General features: G+C 36.6%; 2 protein-coding genes across 6 annotated transcripts in view; both read left to right on the top strand.

Moving 5' to 3' along the window:
• Positions 1-2,377, top strand: part of LOC137028852 (oxysterol-binding protein 2-like) — a 30,323-nt gene extending 27,946 nt beyond the window's left edge. Inside the window, exons 13-14 of the mRNA XM_067398157.1 lie at positions 1,125-1,345; positions 1,992-2,377. Coding sequence (XP_067254258.1) covers positions 1,125-1,345; positions 1,992-2,134 — 364 coding nt within the window. The 3' untranslated portion in view covers positions 2,135-2,377. The remainder of the gene's footprint in view (positions 1-1,124; positions 1,346-1,991) is intronic.
• A 3,026-nt stretch (positions 2,378-5,403) lies between these two features.
• slc35e4 (solute carrier family 35 member E4) lies at positions 5,404-18,857 on the top strand. 5 transcript variants are annotated; one of them, XM_067398154.1, is made up of 4 exons: positions 5,404-5,537; positions 10,060-10,673; positions 11,023-11,049; positions 13,167-18,857. In XM_067398154.1, the coding sequence occupies exons 2-4, from the start codon at positions 10,079-10,081 to the stop codon at positions 13,745-13,747; spliced, it is 1,203 nt and encodes a 400-aa protein (XP_067254255.1). In that variant the 5' UTR covers positions 5,404-5,537; positions 10,060-10,078; the 3' UTR covers positions 13,748-18,857. The 5 variants fall into 5 exon arrangements, with proteins under 5 accessions (XP_067254255.1, XP_067254254.1, XP_067254252.1 ...); XM_067398153.1 differs by lacking the exon at positions 5,404-5,537 and adding an exon at positions 5,885-5,901; XM_067398151.1 differs by lacking the exon at positions 5,404-5,537 and adding an exon at positions 8,344-9,952 and having other exon boundaries at positions 11,026-11,049.
• Positions 18,858-18,885: the final 28 nt, after the last annotated feature.

The raw sequence follows: 18,885 nt of genomic DNA, 5'->3' as shown, positions 1-18,885 counted from the left end.
ATCTATCTATCTATCTATCTATCTATCTATCTATCTATCTATCTATCTATGTTTTTTTATCTATCTATCTATTCTATGTTTTTTTAATCTATCTATCTATTCTATGTTTTTTTAATCTATCTATCTATCTATGGTTTTCTATCTGTTTTTCTATATCTATCTATCTATCTATATGTTTTTTTATCTATCTACCTATGGTTTTTTTATCTATCTATGGTTTATCTATCTATCTATTCTATGTTTTTTAATCTATCTATCTATGGTTTTCTATATATCTGTTTTTCTATATCTATCTATGTCTTTATCTATGTCTTTATCTATCTATCTATCTATCTATCTATGGTTTTTTATCTATCTATCTATCTATCTATGGTTTTTTATCTATCTATCTATCTATCTATCTATCTATCTATCTATGGTTTTTTATCTATCTATGGTTTTCTATCTAATCGATCTATCTATCTATGGTTTTTTATCTATCTATCTATCTATCTATCTATCTATGTTTTTTTATCTATCTATCTATTCTATGGTTTTTTATCTATCTATCTATCTATGGTTTTTTATCTATCTATGGTTTTCTATCTAATCGATCTATCTATCTATGGTTTTTTATCTATCTATCTATCTATCTATCTATCTATCTATCTATCTATCTATCTATCTATCTATCTGTCTATGTATGTTTTTTTATCTATCTATCTATTCTATGGTTTTTTAATCTATCTATGGTTTTCTATGTTTTTCTATATCTATCTATCTATCTATATTTTTTCTATTATATCTATCTGTTTTTTCTATCTATCCATGTTTTTTAATCTATATCTTTTTTCTATCATCTATCAATCCATGTTTTTCTATCTATCTTTTTCCATCTATCTCTGTTTTATCTATCCATCTGTTTTTTTCTATCTATCATCTGTCTATGTTTTTTCTATCTATCATCTGTCTATGTTTTTTCTATCTATCATCTGTCTATGTTTTTTTCTATCTATATCTGTCTTTCTATTTATCTGTTTTTCTATCTTTTTATTATTTATAATATGTATAAATTATATTTTTCTTTTAATATCTTTTTAGTAAATGTATCTTTCTATATTCTCTTTTTTCTGCCATAATTCCAGCGAGAATGCAGAGAACATGCATTTTTTCTCTTCTCTGGCCTTGACTCTGAATGAGCCTGAGGATGGTGTGGCCCCTACTGACAGCCGTCTACGACCTGACCAGCGGCTGATGGAGGCGGGTTTGTGGGATGAAGCTAATGCTGAGAAACAGCGTCTGGAGGAGTGTCAGAGACTGGAGAGGAGGAAGAGAGAAGCGCAGGCCACCCTCGCACTAGAAGAAGGCAAGACAGAACCTCAAACACTCATATTGTTTCAAATACTTAGTAGGCAGTCTCATGTAGCCAGACCTTCAGACTCACGGCAGAAGGTCTGGACTCTATCGCAGCTTTCACTGGCCAAGGACCGCGCAAGAAGACGTTTGACTGACATGTAACGCAACCAATCACAATTCGTTTTGCTCCGCGCGTGTCAATGTCCCAACAATAACAGTCCGGTGTGCGTCTAATAAATTATTCATTCAAGAACGTTGTGCAAGTTTACTGAAACGGTGGAGCCACGAACTTCACAAACTTTAGCGTTTAGTTGATCCTGGTAAGCGCTCATTGTCACAGTTGTAAACACAACAGCGTTCTTCTTCCACGAGGGGGTTTGGCGTCACGGCATTTGTTTCCAGGGGGACCGTTAAAGAATGTGACTCTCATCTCCCGGACATCCTGTAGAATTCAACCAACCAGATGACGACTTCGAAAATCCTGAAGTGTTTCCAGTTAAGCGTGCCATATGCAACAGACGTTCAGCCAGCGGTCCATAGGCGTGACGTCTGAGGCTGAGACTACTTAGTAGGCAGTATACAGTACAGACAGCGCAGTAGGTAGTAGGCAAGTGTTCCATTATCTCAACAAATATGTTTTGTCCTGTATTTGACAGGAAAAGAAGTGGAGAGCTACCAGCCATTGTGGTTTGAAAAAAGGACTGATACAGAGACAGGTGAGAGCAGCTACCTGTACAGAGGAGGCTACTGGGAAGCCAAAGACAGACAAGACTGGAGTCAGTGCCCTGCCATCTTTTGAGGCCTCTCTTCCACCAGGACCAGCTTGCCATTCCAAATCATCTTGTATTAGGAAAGCTGCTTACCAATGTTTCCCATTCCAAGGAGTTTCAAAGATGTGGAAAATACTGATTCTATTCAGTCTCTTCTAAGGCACCCACATGTATATAAAAATATATCTTAATTTCGAGTGTATTCATGGGGGCATTGGGACACCTGTATTGTAGCAGGGAATATTCACATTGCATGGGGGGGGGAAACACATTTTAAGCACAATAGACAGAGGCACTTTATAAATGTCACAGTGAAAGACACTAATAACATTAATGATCTAGGGAATGTAAAACTTAACCAGGGATAAGATTCTTCCTCAAAGCTTTTACTGATTGTTTCAGGTTAACTGTATGATACCCATGAATTATCCACCGTTGTGTGAAAAAAGACATGTAGACCGAATGCCCTAAAGACTGTGTTCCTCCATTGAACTGTAGTGTAGATTAAGTGCTGTGTAGTTTCAACAGTGCAAACATGCTCCATAAGCAACCTAGATAGAATCCAGATCAGTGAATTGATGTTGCTTCTTCAAAATAACAATTATTAAAGCTAATTTATTAGATATATAATGCGAGAATTCCTTTTTAGCTGCCTGTTTAGTTATTTAGCACAAGCGTAATGTAAATGTCATTGTGTAGGTAATAAATTAATTCTTAATTGAGATTCTCCATTTAGAGTCATAGTTAAATGTGCAAACATGCTAAAACATCAAGATACAATTCAACTACACATTTATTTATTTAAATAGATGAATTAATAATACATTGCACATCGTTTAGTATGACTCATCTGCATGCAGTGCAGATTTTTTTTTTTATATAATTATACAAATTAAGCATACACTTCAACAGATGCATTCATATATTCCCAGGAAAAAAAAAAAAAAAAAAAGTACACTCCTATAATGTACTTAAAGTGTTCTATTTCCACATACTAATTTTGAACTTGATATACTAAAAATTCTTCTTTAGTACTTCTTAAGATAATCTTAAGAACATCTAAGTGTACTCAACTGTGCTATTTTGAGACCGCATGAAATATGAGCTAAAATGTGCTTTTAATATACTATCTCTGTATTTAATAAATGTACTACAAGTGGTAACTAAATACATTTTTTAAATACAGAGATAGTATATTAAAAGCACATTTTAGCTCATATGTCATGGTGTCTCAGAATAGCACAGTTGAGTACACTTGGATGTTTTTAAGATTGTCTTAATATACTAAAAATTCTTTAGTATTTGTTAAGTACAAAATTAGTGTGTGAAAATAGAGCACTATAAGTACATTATAAGAGTGTACTTTTTTCCACCTGAGATTGTCTAACACTCACAGGAAGGTACACAGTACCAGGTCACATTTTAGGGTGTTTGCAAACCTTTGGCCTTGACTATGTTGTTAATAACTAGCATTTTGTAGTGGCAATACTTTCTAGTTTCCAGTATTAGCTGCATAAAGTACATTAACACTACATACACCATTCATGCTGCAAGGAAAAATAGTCTGGAATACTGACTGTAAACTGTAACCAAAATGAGGATGAAGGAAACTCATATTTAGGCATTAAAAACATTCAGAATATGAGCAGACCAGTGTTATATGTACACTTTAAATTAGAGTATATGTCAGAAACTGTGTTAGTGCATTGTGCAAAATGTAAAGGACTGACTGAACTTCATATTTACTGTCTGTTTTTGAGTTTTTCAACAAAAAGCAAGTCTCTTCAGAGATCAGCACCATAAGAACTGCAAAAATGACACTTTCCAATGTAGGCTACGCAAAATTCTGTCAATTAATTACTCACCCTCATGTCGTTCCACACCCGTAAACCTTTGTTCATCTTCGGAACACAAATTAAGATATTTTTGATGAAATCCAAGAGGTGACTCGTCCATAGACAGCAATAGAACGACAGATGTGGGTGTGGAACGACATGAGGCGGGTGAGTATTTAATGACAGAAATGTCATTTTTGGGTGAACTAACCCTTTAAGCTGATTATTATAACTATAGAAATTGATTAAATATGATTCCGATATGGTGATGTTGAATGTGTTGGATATTGCACTCCAAGGACTCTTATTGAAGTTCGTCACTAAAATTTTCACTGTAAATAATGATGTGAATTTGTCTTGGTTGTCAAAATAATTTGAATATAATACAAAGCTAAGAACAATAATTATATGTTTAATATTTCAAGGGTTGTCAGTACTGGTTGGTTTTGGTCCGTTTTTGTTGTTGTAGCATTTCAGTTCTCATCACGGCCAGTAGTTGGCGCCAACGTACTTGGAATAACTCTGGACCATAATTTGGTAAAATTGTCAAAATACAACATAATGGTAAAATACAACACATCATTGTTTTAACCTTCTAGAAGCAATTTAGTTTCCAGGCAACAAAATATCCTAAAATCTACCGAGTGAATATAAAAGTGAGAATTTTCTGATGTAGATGCACTTAAATGTTTTATTTGCACAATGATACAAGTACATATGATGGGTGGCAACATTGCTCAGTACCATTTGTTGCACACTGAACACGTTTCTTAATGGAAGATCCTGATCCACTAGTTCAGAAGGGCAGACTTAAAGGGATAGTTCACCCAAAACTGAAAATTCTGTCATTATTTACTCACCCTCAAGCTATTCCAAACCTGTATACATTTATTTCTTCTGATGAACATAAAAGAAGATATTTTGTAGAATGTGGGAAACTGAACAGTTCTGAGGCACCTTTGACTTCCATAGTATTTTTTTCCCCCTACAATGGTGCCCCAAAGCAGCCTTGGTTACAAACCTTCTTCCAAATATCTTCCTTTGTGTTCAGCAGAAGAATGAAACTCATACAGGTTTGGAATAACTTGAGGGTGAATAAATGACAGAATTTTCATCTTTGGGTGAACTATCCCTTTAACCAGGCTAAACCTGCAATCTAAAATAACCATACAAGTCTTCATCTTGCATAGCCTACTGTATGACATTGTAAAATGTAGCCTAGATGTGAGTGACATTTTTGACAAAGTCATGAAAAATAAAAGCTTTATTGGCAGTATTGTTTACCTTTTTTAATTTGAGTTAAATATAGAAAACAATACAGTGGTTATAAAATGGAGGGGGGGGGGTATTTATTATGTTCGCTAGAGAAATAAATAAACACGCATTCTTTGAGATGCTCGAGCATTTTTATTATTTATTGTGAAACTGATTGTCCACGTGCCAGCACGGTCACCTTTCAGCAGGCGCACTGAATGAACAGAAGGGTGACGTATTGCACAGCTGATCTGGCAACAACTGGCAGTTCACAGAAAGAGCCGCATGTGTCTCCGCGCAGGATATAATTAAACGCATTTAGCTTCAGCAGTGCGGGAAAAAGGTAAGTGACGACAGAAATGCATTTGATCATGTTGTGCCCTGTTTATGATTGTATTATACTCTGTTGACGCGGACTGGTTTGTTTGTTCCTCTGTGAGGGTCTTACTAGTGTCATTTATGAACAGTTTTGCTTCCACGGTTTACTGGAGGTGACAATAAGCGAGAAGATCAAGACAAGTGCATCCTTGATATGATTCGACAGTCGCATTACCAAGCGAATATAAGGAGATATTAATATAAAACAAGGAATATATGACACGTTTAGGCTGGAACAACCTCCGTGGAAATTACACTTAGAAACGGGACATGAAATATACCGATGCTGCGGTGACTCGACGTCATCGACCAGCGTCATTTGTACACATGTACGGCCTTGTTTTATTACGCAATGCATTTAAGTCTCTTGTTATTGTTTAAACTGAAATCTTTGTAATTTGGCTTGGCTGGATAGTCGTCGCAGTTTCTGGCACCCCATCACGGGATCCCGGATGAAATAAGCCTCTATGGACCACAGAGCGACCATTTGCTGCGCTGTCAATCTAGAAGCCACCGACAGCAGTGAAGTCCGCGACAAAAACATTCAACGACTCGCTATCCCGACTATTTATTTAACATAGCCACTGATTTGTTTAGGATTTGCTTTTACTGAACCATTTTCATAGAGTATTTTGAATAAATAGGGGGGCACCAATCCAAAACCGGCAGCGCCACGAGCCGATTTCTGATTGGTAGACTTGGTGGATTAATTTCCCTGCGTTCCCCCGGTGTCGTGAGAAAACAGGTCCTCCCTTGAAATTGGGTCTCTCTACTAACTAAGTAACGTTACACATAAACAACATCAAAATATGTATATAGATGCGTACTATAGTGCATAAGAAAACAGATTAGACAATGTAATATCTTTCACTTGATAAACTGTTAATAAATAATAGCCTAATAATAATGATAAACAAATAATCAAACCTGATCGGTGTTTTTATAACTTAATTATGTGGATATTTTACATGCATTTTTACATTACATTAAAGATTGTTGTGAATACACATAGGGGTAAGTGGAAATGCACAGTGTAAGATAAGCTATCAGGCTAATCAGGTATCTGTATGCTACATTAATAAAACAGTCATTAATGGTCATTATAAAATTACATCATGAACAACACATATCGTAATGTGATTTTGAAGGAATTGTAAACAGGCACCTATTGCAGGTTCTTTGAGCCAACGGGATCACTTGGGGATCAGATTTGACACTGGTCTGGTCATTACAGTAACTCGAATAATTTGCTGATTCGTTAGGCAAGCCTTTGACTAAATTCAGTAAAGCATAGGCCTATTACTCTTTCAATTTTAGCAATATAAATATTGAGACATTGGCAGAAATAGAAGGGCCCAAACTTGCAGTCTTGGCCACTTGAGAGTGTGTATTCATTAGAAAAGACATGCAACGGCTCAGTTCACTTAATCTAAATCCACACTATGGGTGCTTCTCAATTCTTATTTGTGCATCCTCGTTTCCTTTCCTTGCTTCCTTTCCTCGCGTCTTAGCTCCACCCCTTCAGGATGCGAGGGAAGGACGCAAGGAAAAGACGAGAGGACGGAGGAATTGAATCAAGTGAAATGATAAATTCTCGCTCCCTTTAGCGTCACTTCAAAGCGTCGTCAGCTACACTCGAGGGATCTACCCACATGTTGTTAAAGTTTGGTTATTTAAAAAAATATAATAAATGTGAAAAAAGTAGGATGCCTAGTTGAAATATATGAGATATAAAGTTTATTTAATCTGTAAAAGTAAAGCATACATTTAAATTATTGTGACAGATTAGCCTGACTTCGTCATACTCATATTCTAGGCAGAATGTGAGTCTGATACTGCTCCATTGCACTTGAATTATGGGGCGTGTCTTAACCGAACCAGTAGAAAAAAAAAAAAAAAAAAACTCTGAATTCAATTGGATAGATCTACAACCAATCAGAGCCACGCAGTAAGTGACGTATGTTGAACTTGTACTTAAACTTTTGCCGAATCCTGTTGGAAGGACGGCAAACACATCTTTCCCATCGACAAATGCCTTGATTGCGGTTCTTTGTTCGTCTTTTAAAATGAATGCGCTGTCGATTTCTTTTATTACAGACGTGATAGCGGAATCTAAACATCTTACTTCTCCAGCAGTCATCGTTGGTGAAAACCAATTCAACCCAAGCGCTCTTTGATGACGTGGGTGGTTACATAACCGCAGATAGCCTGTCCATCATCGATTAAAGCCCGCCCTAGCAATTTGATTGGCTCGGCCTTCTGGGAGCCGAGCATAATTACTCCATAATGGATCGAGTCCAGACCGAACTTCCCGTCCAAAAAATGTTGTGGGCGGGGTTCGGGCTGGCACCCAGGCTAGTGACAGATAAGAAGGGGGAGGAGAATTTATGTGGCGTCAGGATGAGAAAGACGTCCGCAAAGGATGCACCTGTGTATCCTCGCTCATAACTCCTCAGGAAGCTTCCTCACTCCTCGTTCCTCGCCTCCTCACGGTGCAATTAGAGAATTGAGATGTCCTTCAAGATGGCTGAGCTTGATCGTTTTCCGGATCATAGGATGGAGGACGGAGGAGTGAGGAAACAAGGAGGGATATTGAGAAGCACCCTTTGTCTAATACCACTTCGGAGTGATATTTGAGGCCAAGCCTATCCCTTATGGACCACAAAACCAGTCATAAGGGTCAATTTTTTGAAATTGAGTTCCATATGTCAACTGAAAGCTGAATAAATAAGCTTTCCATTGATGTATGGTTTGTTATGATATGATAATATTTGACAGACACAACTACTTGAAAATCTGGAATCTGAGGGTGCAAAAAAAATCTAAATATTGAGAAAATCGCCTTTAAAGTTGTCCAAATTAAGTCCTTAATGTATATCCACTCACAAAAATAAATGTTTGATATATTTACAGTGGGAAATTTACAAAATATCTTCATGGAACATAATCTTTACTTAATATCCTAATGATTTTTGGCATAAAAGAAAAATCGATCACTTTGACCCATACAATGTATTGCTACAAATATACCTGTGCGACTTATGACTGGTTTTGTGGTCCAGGGTCAAATATATCATTCACATTCATCGTGTTCATAAATTCACATGCCCTAAAAATCTCACGATTTTGAGGAAAACTTTACATTGTATGTTAAGTTAATTCGATATTACAATAGCTATAATTTGGTAGAAAACCGTGAAGTTTTGCACATTTTATTGGTGCAGAGATGAGTGTGTGTATTTTATAAAACATTTGCATCTGCTTTTTATCACTTAAATAGAAGCACTCCAGACTGGAGACATAGAAGTTTATGTATACAGGTAATCAAAAGTTCTATACACACTTGCATTCTTCATGCCTACTTGCACACTCGGGCAAAATACAGGTAATACGTCATGAAAATGCTGGCATACACTACACTACTTTTAAAGTTTTAGAAACACTAGGCATCACACACTTGCTGTCTTTGTAAATGGTCACAGAGAAAACCTGAACATCATATACAGAGGATTACACACTGTTCCAGACTTTAAAGCCATTCCAAAAACAAACTCAGGCAGAAACATGCAGCATTTTGCTAGAAGATGCGTGACGACAAATGAAAAAAAAGTGTTCTAAAATCAGCTCAAAATATCAAACATGTCTGTATAGTCTGAAGCAGAAGAAACAACCTAAACTACCTGATTTCCTGTGAAACTGGTCAGCTGTGCCTGCCCAAAATTTGCAGTCTTTTTCTGAACCACTGTTGACTTGTCCAGACTGCAAATTGTGGCAAAAATCTGTACAAAAGTCATGTAAGCCTTAAAGTCGGCATAAGAAGTTGCAATAGCCCTTTCTTCACTATTGTGACATATTTCTGAGTAAAATGGCTTCTTGAATAAGAAAAACTGTGCAGGACTTGAGTTTGTCCATGGGGAATTGATTGGATCGTTGGAGAAGAGAAGTTGGGAAAGTTGTTTTGATTAAAGATTAAGTGCGCACATGAATAATGATGTGCATGGTTAAATCTTATATAATAAATACTGCAATATTCCATAAAAAAAAAGAATTGTCGATTTTGATTACGGTGACTTGAAGTAGACAAGTGATCAAGTGCAAAGACAGGCAATGACAGGCCCTAGGAGTATGCTATTTCGAATCCAGCCAGAGAGTCAAGATTCATTCAAAAGAACCGATTGGTTCACGAATGAACCGCCACTACGTCTCATGCCCAAAACAAGCGTCCTTGCCTGCCCTTACGTCACAACCCAGACAGACCAACGACACATAATAACACGTGTAGGCAATCGGAATGTTGTTTCTGTCCGCTTCCAAAACACACGGTTGCTATAGGGCGTTAAGACAGGACATCACACCCGGCTTCAGTTCCTTCAATAGAGAGTGAACAAACATCTGACTCGAATACTATTGCTACTCCCTTAGTTTTTTTGATTTGCGGAGATGGATTATTTATTTACGTTGTGAACTAAGATGTGTTTACCCTGCAGGTGCGAAGATGAAACGAACATGATTAGTACCGATGGCCCCTCCAACAAGTGCGCGGAGACCCGGGACACCGAGAAGGGGAAGAAGCAACCGCCAGAAATGCTGCACCTCATGTTCGCTGTCTCCGTGTGGCTGGTGACGGGCACCACCATTTCCAGCCTCAACAAATGGATATTCGCCGTGTACAATTTCAGATACCCGCTGCTTCTGTCAGCCCTCCACATGCTGACGGCGATAGTGGTGGACTACGGACTGATAAAATGCAGGGTTATCCAGCACAGAGGTATCGGCGAGCAGAATTTAACAAACAGCGCCAAATTCAAAGTATTCCTGTTGAGTTTGACATTCTGTGCCAGTATCGCGTTTGGAAACGTGGGACTCAATTATGTGCAGCTTTCGTTCGCACAGATGATCTACACCACAACGCCGCTGTTTACACTGGCTATTTCCACGCTGATTCTCGGGAAGCAGCACCACATCCTGAAGTACACCGCGATGATGCCCATCTGTCTCGGGGCGTCGTTCAGCATTATGGGCGAGGTGCAGTTCGACCAGACCGGCTGCTTGTTTGTGTTCGCCGCCACCATGTTAAGAGGCGTAAAAACCATTCAACAAAGTAAGTGATAGACAGTTGGGAATGAGATTCTTTTAAGTGGACCCATTCATTCGAATCGTTGTAGTGAACTAGACTGGTTATAACTCAGCCGTGTAGCCATACATTTCGCAGAGTTAGTTCTATTCAGGGTTTTCAATGTCATTTGAAACCTGTAAACATTAGGGAATTTTAACTTGGTGTTTCCAGACCTAGCTGGAAATGTCATATAGTATCAGTTTGACAATAAAACATGTGTTTATAGGTTTAGAAAGATATTTGAAGCTATATCTAGATTCATTACCATAATTTATAAGGTCAGTGGCTCTTTTATTGACATATGAAAATATTCTTAACCAAATTTTCCTTACAGCAGAGTCTATTCTCGTCTCTCCATCAGGCTAGTTCACGTTTTTATGTTCCACACTGTTGTAACTTCCTAGTGTCTGTCTGAATCAGAGTGGAAAACGTCCTGTCTGCCAACAGCTGGCACATCCTGTTCCCGAGACTCACCCATGAGCGGTTACATGCTGCTGCTGCTTCTGCTGCTGTTGTTCTAACCCGATTTCCCCAAGTAGCAAATGAACTCACAATAACAGATGTGCATTGGCTACTTGACTGTTTTTGATTTCTTAAAATGAGTGTCAGCTGAGCTCCATTACACTAAGTGACCTCCTCCCTAGAATAATTATGTTGGTGTCTGGGAACATCAAGGAACCAGGCTGGATAAGAGGGCAAGAGTCTGTGCTTTAGTTTAGTGGGAGAACCTGTTTTGTACACATTTAGTCTTTTTATGACTTCATATCTTGTCACAAACAGCTGCAACCACATATGCTGATGCTATTCAATGCAATGCATGTCAAAGAAGATTCTTAGTCATTGTACGGTTGCATAACATAACCTACAGTTTGCATGCAAGCTAAATGGGCAGTGCCTTGTTTTTAACAAACTGTTGTTTAACCTTTTAACCTTTAACTGTTGTTAAAGGTTGTAATTAATGTACTCAGCTACTTTGCTTTCTTGGTCCAGAAAAGTTACTCCATGTGGACTTATCTAGGTCATCAGTTGGTGTTATGTTTCAGTAGTCTACTATTTTAGTTGTGACCATTGCATCACAGAGGTTAAGGTTGTTTACTATATGCGTCACACTATAGCTCAGCATGCGCTTTCATAAATGACAATCCAGATGGCCAAAAAAAAAATGTCAGTAGAGTGCAACAGTCGGGATCCAGAAGTAAAAATTCCATTCAATTTCTCTATAGTCAAATAGATTTTTAACGGCAACTTATAAACCTTTAAAGACAGCCTTACTGTGAAACTACATTATCCACGATGCTGTACAGAAAATTCCACCAATCCTACGCTCTTACATTTTTTTTTGTTGTTGTTTTTGAAAGAAGTCTCTTCTACTCACTAAGGCTACATTTATTTAATAAAAATACAGTAAAAACAGTAATATTGTGAAATATTATTACAATTGAAAATAATTGTTTTCTATTTGAATACATTTAAAAAATATAATTTATTCCTTTGATCAAATCTGAATTTTCAGCATCATTACTCGAGTTTTCAGTGTCACATGATACTTCAGAAATCAATCTAATATGATGATTTGATGCTCAAGAAACATTTATTATTATTATCAGTGTTGAAAATGTTGTTTTTTGCTGCTTAACTCTTTTTGCAGAAAAAAATATACCATTTAAACATTTGTGGTAATATAATTTATGGCAAATAATTTAATTCTGCAAGAATTTATTAAATTGATCAAAAGTGAAAGTGTAGACATTTATAATGTTACAAAAAATTATATTTAATAAATGCATATAAATGCTGTTCTTTGAACTTTATTCATCAAAGATTTCTGAAAAAAACAGCACAACTGTTTTCATTCAATAATGATAATAATAAGAAATGTTTCTTGAGCAGCAAATAATCATATTAGAATGATTTCTGAAGGATCATGTGACACTGAAGACTGGAGAAATTATGGTTTGATGGTTTTAAAATTTAAATAAACAGTTTTTTTTAATTTATAATGATATTTCTCAATATTACCGTTTTACTGTATTTTTGATTAAATAAATGCAGCCTTGGTGAGCATAAGAGACTTCTTTCAAAAACATAAAAGAATTGTAATGTTTCCAAATTTTTAACAGGTACTGTAACATAAAACCAACATTTTTAAATGAGTCGATTATGCTGTTTGCAAATGCTTCATGGGATTGTAGTTCTTTCTATCACTAAAGCTGTTAAGCACTCAGTCTTGTACCTATGTATTTTTGTCATTTTTCAAATATTTTTTTGCTTAAAATCAAAGTTTTTAATGTTGTGATTCACCTTGTAGCTGGCTGGCTCATTCATGGCTTTAACAAAAACTTCTTCGAAATCCCTATGGGAGAAATTAATGGAAAAAATACTCACAGAACCAGCGCTGCTGAAAAAGTGGGCGGGCACTGTTGCACTCTATAATGGCTAAATTGCACCACTTTTTCTTTGTATATTTGTAATTGTCAGGCATCTTGCTCCAGGAGGAGAAGATCAACTCTATCTTCCTACTGTATCTGATGTCCATCCCCAGCTTCTGCATCCTGGCCGTAGCCGCCCTGGTTCTGGAGAACTGGGCAGCGCTGCAGTCCCCTTTCCAGTATGACCATCACCTCTGGGGTTTCATCTTGCTCAGCTGTCTGGGTTCAGTGCTGTACAACCTGGCCAGCTGCTGTGTCATCACCCTGACCTCCGCTGTCACACTGCACATCCTGGGCAACCTGAATGTGGTGGGGAACCTGCTGCTCTCCCAGCTGCTGTTTGGGCACCAGCTGACGGCTCTTAGCTGTGCTGGAGCTGCACTCACCCTCTCGGGCATGATCATCTACCAAAACTGTGAGATCATTGTAGCTTACCTCGACGCACGTAGAGCCAGGACACCAACCGGTACCAGTGGAGAGGACGTGCGAGGAGAGGAGAATGACTCGAGCATATCAAAGACAACTCCAGAACCAGCTACACAACCTTGTTCAGAAGACGACTCATCTGCAGAACCAGCTCAAGAACCTAACGAGAGGACAGAGGATCAGATTCATGAGAAAACGGACTGAAGAGACTGAAGAAAGGCTGTGTTCCAAAACCTAGTGAGCTGCAGTGCGGTCTATTGCCAAACTCTGGACTTTTTTTCTTGCATGGAGAACAAAAGAATACAATAAAAGTGAAAGGTGAACACAGATCTCCAAACACTTTCGTTAGATAGAAAAGAGCAACTTGGACCAGGGTTGTAATAGGTAACTAAAACAGAAACTAAAACTAAAAACATAAAAAAATAAACATTTTTACCATTTAAAATAAATGCTAACTAGAATAAAATACAAACATTTAAAAAACCTAAGCTTTTTTATTTCACATTTCTCATTTTAATTTAGTTTAATTTGCAATAAAATGAATCAAAAAGATACTAAATTTGAAACAAACAACAAAATTAAAACTTTTAAAGTTTAGTTACTTTTAGCTAAAACTAAATAAAATTAAAGTGCCCCTATTATGCTTTTTTGAATATTACCTTTCATGCAGTGTGTAATATAGCCGTTTGTGAATGTAAAAGATCTGCATAGTTTTAAATATCAAAGTGCACGACAAATATAGCTAGCTATTGTATCCTAAAAGAAAGAATCTATTCTGAACTACCGAAACGAGTCGTCAGCATTTCCAGCCTCACTTCCTCTTACATACCTACGTAACAATGTAACAAATTTGCATAATGGCAGCCTATGGTCTTCATTGGCTGCCCGCCAACAACGTCTACTTTGACCCTCAAGTTGTAGTTGTAGCTGAGGCCTGAAAGAGCTTGGTTTGTGTTGTCAACATGTTGAGAAGACGCTATTCTCAGCCCTGCGAATCCAATTTGCATGCACTTCAAAAGGATGAGAACTTGAATTGATATGGAAAAGGTGACGCAATCGTTTCTGTTAAACCTATTGTAGGAGACCTCAAAAACAACATGAGGAACCTTTAAAATAGCATAATAGGGGCACTTTAAAATAAAAAATGCAAAATAAAAATAAAAACTGATTAACTATATAGTATAAACTATAATACTATCTCAGTGATGCTAAAATAACACTGGCTTGGATTGATCTTTTAAATATCTCTTTGTGTTCTACAGAAGAGAGAAAGCCATACGGGTTTGGAACGAAAATAATGATAGAAAAGTTTATTTTGTGTGAACTATACCAATAACGGAAATTGGCCCTCATAAGTGACCAATTTAGAGCGCTTTACATAGGCAGCAACTTTGCGTGTCATACAGATAGTGCTCCTCACACACATGAAACTCGCCTCACGAGTGATTTTAAATTATACTTTAAAGTATATACTTCAGTTTTGACGTGAATATGCATGGCCCTTCAAATGGTACTTTACTGTGTACTGTACATATAACCTAGCATACACATAAAAACCGAAGTATAGTTTGGGCTTAGAATTTGCTGTTAGCATGTTGCTAAGCTAACACTGTGATGCTCTAATAAGCATAAAAATACATAGCACACACATATTGGATAAAATAGTCTATTTTAATTAGACTGATCTACTGATATTTTATTTATACTTTTCACTACTGAATGAATTAGGAGTATATTTATATTCAGTTTTTTGTTTGAATATCGACAATTCACTACGTTTTGGAACAGAATACTAAGCATCATCCAGTCTGAATATGGAGTCTGATAAGATACGAGGTGTCCTGGTTGGCGATGATGATGATATTGGAGGTGTAGTTTTCCCCAGTACCTCTTCACTGTGCCAATATTTTTATTTTAGTCATTCTTCCAATGGAGAACCACCAGAGCTCTGAGACTGACAGACTGAGCATAAGCCTTTTTTTAAGCAGATGCTGACCGCAACAGTTTGTTTGGATTTTATTACCTCTGTTCTGCCAACACGCACTTATAAGTTCGTAAAAACTTGTGCATGAGCATCAGGAAGATCTCCAATATCCTGCCATATTCATTCTTTGACTGTGTCTATCTAATGCACTGTGAAAAAAACAACTGCTCGATTTGCTCTGACCCTCTTTAATGGTCAGTATAACTGTTTTGGACTTGTTCGCACTTTTTAAATATTAGAGATGGGCACAAAAAAAAAAAATACATAGGAGTAATGTATTTTAGATACTGTAACTCAGCCGTCTGAATTTTGGTGATATGGACGGTACTTTTAAGGCAGCTTTCTGTAGGGTGCCATGTTTGAATGAGTATCTTATGTTTGTTACAGCACTATCACTCTTCATCTAGGTTACGTTTACATAATGGAGACGAGCAAGATTACTGGATCCTCATTTGGGTGCACTTTTCTTTTCAGAAAATTGATTTTATACCTCTCTGTGTTATTGAAAAGAGCTAGTAGAAATAAGCTCACAAGGAAGATATCTAGGTTGTATTTCACCTCAAAATCATTTACAAAGTCATTTTTTCTTATTACCTTATCTCATAACTGCAATGCATCTGAATGTTTTGCTTGTGAGTTTTATAATTGTCATTCTCGTTGAGGCTTCTCACTACGGTAATATGTTACAAATATCATTGTGTATAAATAATGTACAATTTTAACAATATATCATTTATTTATTTATTTTTTCACACACTGCAATAATAGGAATTGGAGGAATAAATGAAGATTTTCTCCAAAATCAGTTAATAATTCAAGAAGGGAGGAAATGTGCTTAATTGTAATGAAAATAATGTCACAAATCAAAACATAAACATAGGCTTCATTTTATTTATGCAAAATATAATTTCATAAGGTTTTCTTTTGCTTTTGGAGTGATATACGACCTGGAGGTGTGCATGACAGGCTTGGGTGAGATTCTCCCAAAGTAACCGTTGAGAAAAATGGCTCTTTTTTAAGTAATATTATGAATGTGATTCTGTCCCATCATAGGCAGGCAGGCATAAACTGGTGCGTCTGATGTAATTCCCAATGCAGATAATTATTAATAGGTCTCTCTAAGGAGTCTCATACATCTTTTAGCACACTATGATCTCTTAGGAGAAATCAAAATGATATTTTCACTCTCATTGTCCTCTTTAAATTCTCCATCAAAGGCTTCCTTGCTCTTGCCTGTCTCCTGAGTGGGTGCTCATCTTTTTTTATTTGTTTCTTCTATTTTTTTTATCGTTCTTGTGACGCCTGCTGGACAGTATTATTTTCTCTCCAATTTGAATTGTGTGTTTTGATGCTGTAAGAAATTGACACTAACAGAGGTTATAGACCAAGGTACATAGCAAGGTCATTCCCTCGAAGAGGTTTTGTTGCCATCTGCTGGATAGAAAGCGGATTAGCATTTATTATATTGTTACTTAACCTGCGTCTCAATGTGCATGCTATCCATCATAAATAGTAAGAGACATTATTAGTAATATTTAATACTATTTAGGGTGGATAGGATGCAGGGTTAGTTTTTTTATTTTAACTAAATTGAAGTGCATTGGATGCAAATATCAGGCAGTTCTGTTTCCCAATATGATGGGAATTCATAGATTTGGTTAATATATTCTCATAAAAACTGACTCATTTTGGGTTCTTAGAATTGGGTAACTGGAAATGTACAAGAATGTGAATGTATCTTTGCGGATGTTGAGGTGTAGGCAGTCTTATGGAGATGATAAAATCCATGATAAAAGCCTACACTAACTCAAGTGTGCCTACCTGAGGGCTGTTTTCATAAGGAAACACCAGCCTTTCAAGCTTTATTTATTAAGGTCTCAACTGTCCATCCATGCTTCAATGTTTTCACTCATTACATCATTTCTAGTGAACAGCATCATAGGAAAGATAGACCGTACTAAAGATCAGCATGTCTAATTTATTATCAGGATTCATTTTGACACAAATTTTACACTTTTTTTAGGCTGTGTTATCAGTTATTAAGGCTCAAGGGGGCGCCAACACTATTAATCGGCTATGCTTGCATAGTTATCGTTAACTATGCCGATCATTTCAAAATGGCCCATTAAACGATCTAGCTGATATATCAGTCTATAGGTGCCATCATATTTACTGATCAGCAAAATTTTGCTATTTGAAATTTTGTGCCAATTTGGAATGGGAACTCTCAATAATATATGACCGCACCTTATCAGTGAAAGTGACAGGGTATTCACATTAATGTTCATCCAGTCTCTCTGTACCATAAGCACAGCGGTTCACTTACTTCAATTAGTATAAAAAAATTATGAACAGAACCATAAAAGTCTGTTACTTTTTACTCTTCACCGCCAAAAGTGAGGTGAGGGTTGTCCGATAAATACCTCAGATGTTACTGCTTATTCTTGTGATGATGTTTTACTGGGACACTAGTGTACTGGATGATGTTTTCAATGCTGAGATCTCTTAACATTGAGTGACAGTCGCGGTATTGACGGTTTTAATGTGTCTTGTATTGGTTGCAGCGCAAAACTGCGCTGACGATTTGCGTAACTCTCTGGCTCCTGTGTATATGGTTTCTGATGTCAGCAAAATATCAGATGTAAATGCTTATTTTATTATATTTATGTATTTTACATTCATGGAAAGCTGGACAAATACACCGGTTTAAAAAAAAAAACACTGTCTGATGTCTTTTTTCTTATGTCTCATGCTATCTCACATTTTAGTATGTAAAAATGTGTGTTTGCTATTTTTATTGTTCATATACTAGCAGTATTTTAAAACATGCTAGCATGATGGTGGTCTAATATGCTCAGAGATTTTATTTGTTGTCCTGTCTTCATCTGTCTTTGTCTATCTGACAATAAAATCTTCAAGCCTCAAGTCTTAAAGCCATTTCATACTTTCAGGCCTGGCTTTGTCAAGTCAGCATCATTAAACTGTATATAGCTTTCATTTGTTCCTTTCAAAGTCAGCTTTACGGTGAGAAACTTACAACGGAAGTGAATGGGGCCAATTTGGAAACATAAAAAAAATATATATATTTTTTTCTGTGTAAAGTTATGTACTACTTTGTTGATGTCAACCCTAAAATACACAAGTTTTAACAGAATAATTAATGTAAGTGCATTTATAAAATAATAAGCTTTGCATTTCTCTATTTAAATTAGCTCTGTTTACTTAATGATGTTTTATTAACAAGGTTCGGGAGGAGCAGTGCATATAATTAACCTAATTAACACAAGTGGAAAGCTTTCAGCTAATCAACCAACAACAAGAGGTGTATATATACCTCAGACACAACTCTGTTCATTGA

This window comes from Chanodichthys erythropterus, chromosome 10 (assembly GCF_024489055.1).
Source record: "Chanodichthys erythropterus isolate Z2021 chromosome 10, ASM2448905v1, whole genome shotgun sequence".
NCBI classification, from domain to species: Eukaryota; Metazoa; Chordata; class Actinopteri; order Cypriniformes; family Xenocyprididae; genus Chanodichthys; species Chanodichthys erythropterus.
This window is presented reverse-complemented; position numbering and strand designations above follow the sequence as displayed.

Bases quoted from the DNA above. Each gene is read 5' to 3' on its own strand.
- slc35e4 (XM_067398150.1), top strand. From the start codon at position 9,864: ATGTTGTTTCTGTCCGCTTCCAAAACACACGGTTGCTATAGGGCGTTA. The intron at 9,953-10,059 runs GTGAACAAACAT...TTTACCCTGCAG, and splicing joins TTCAGTTCCTTCAATAGAGA to GTGCGAAGATGAAACGAACA. The intron at 10,674-11,022 runs GTAAGTGATAGA...TTTTCCTTACAG, and splicing joins CGTAAAAACCATTCAACAAA to CAGAGTCTATTCTCGTCTCT.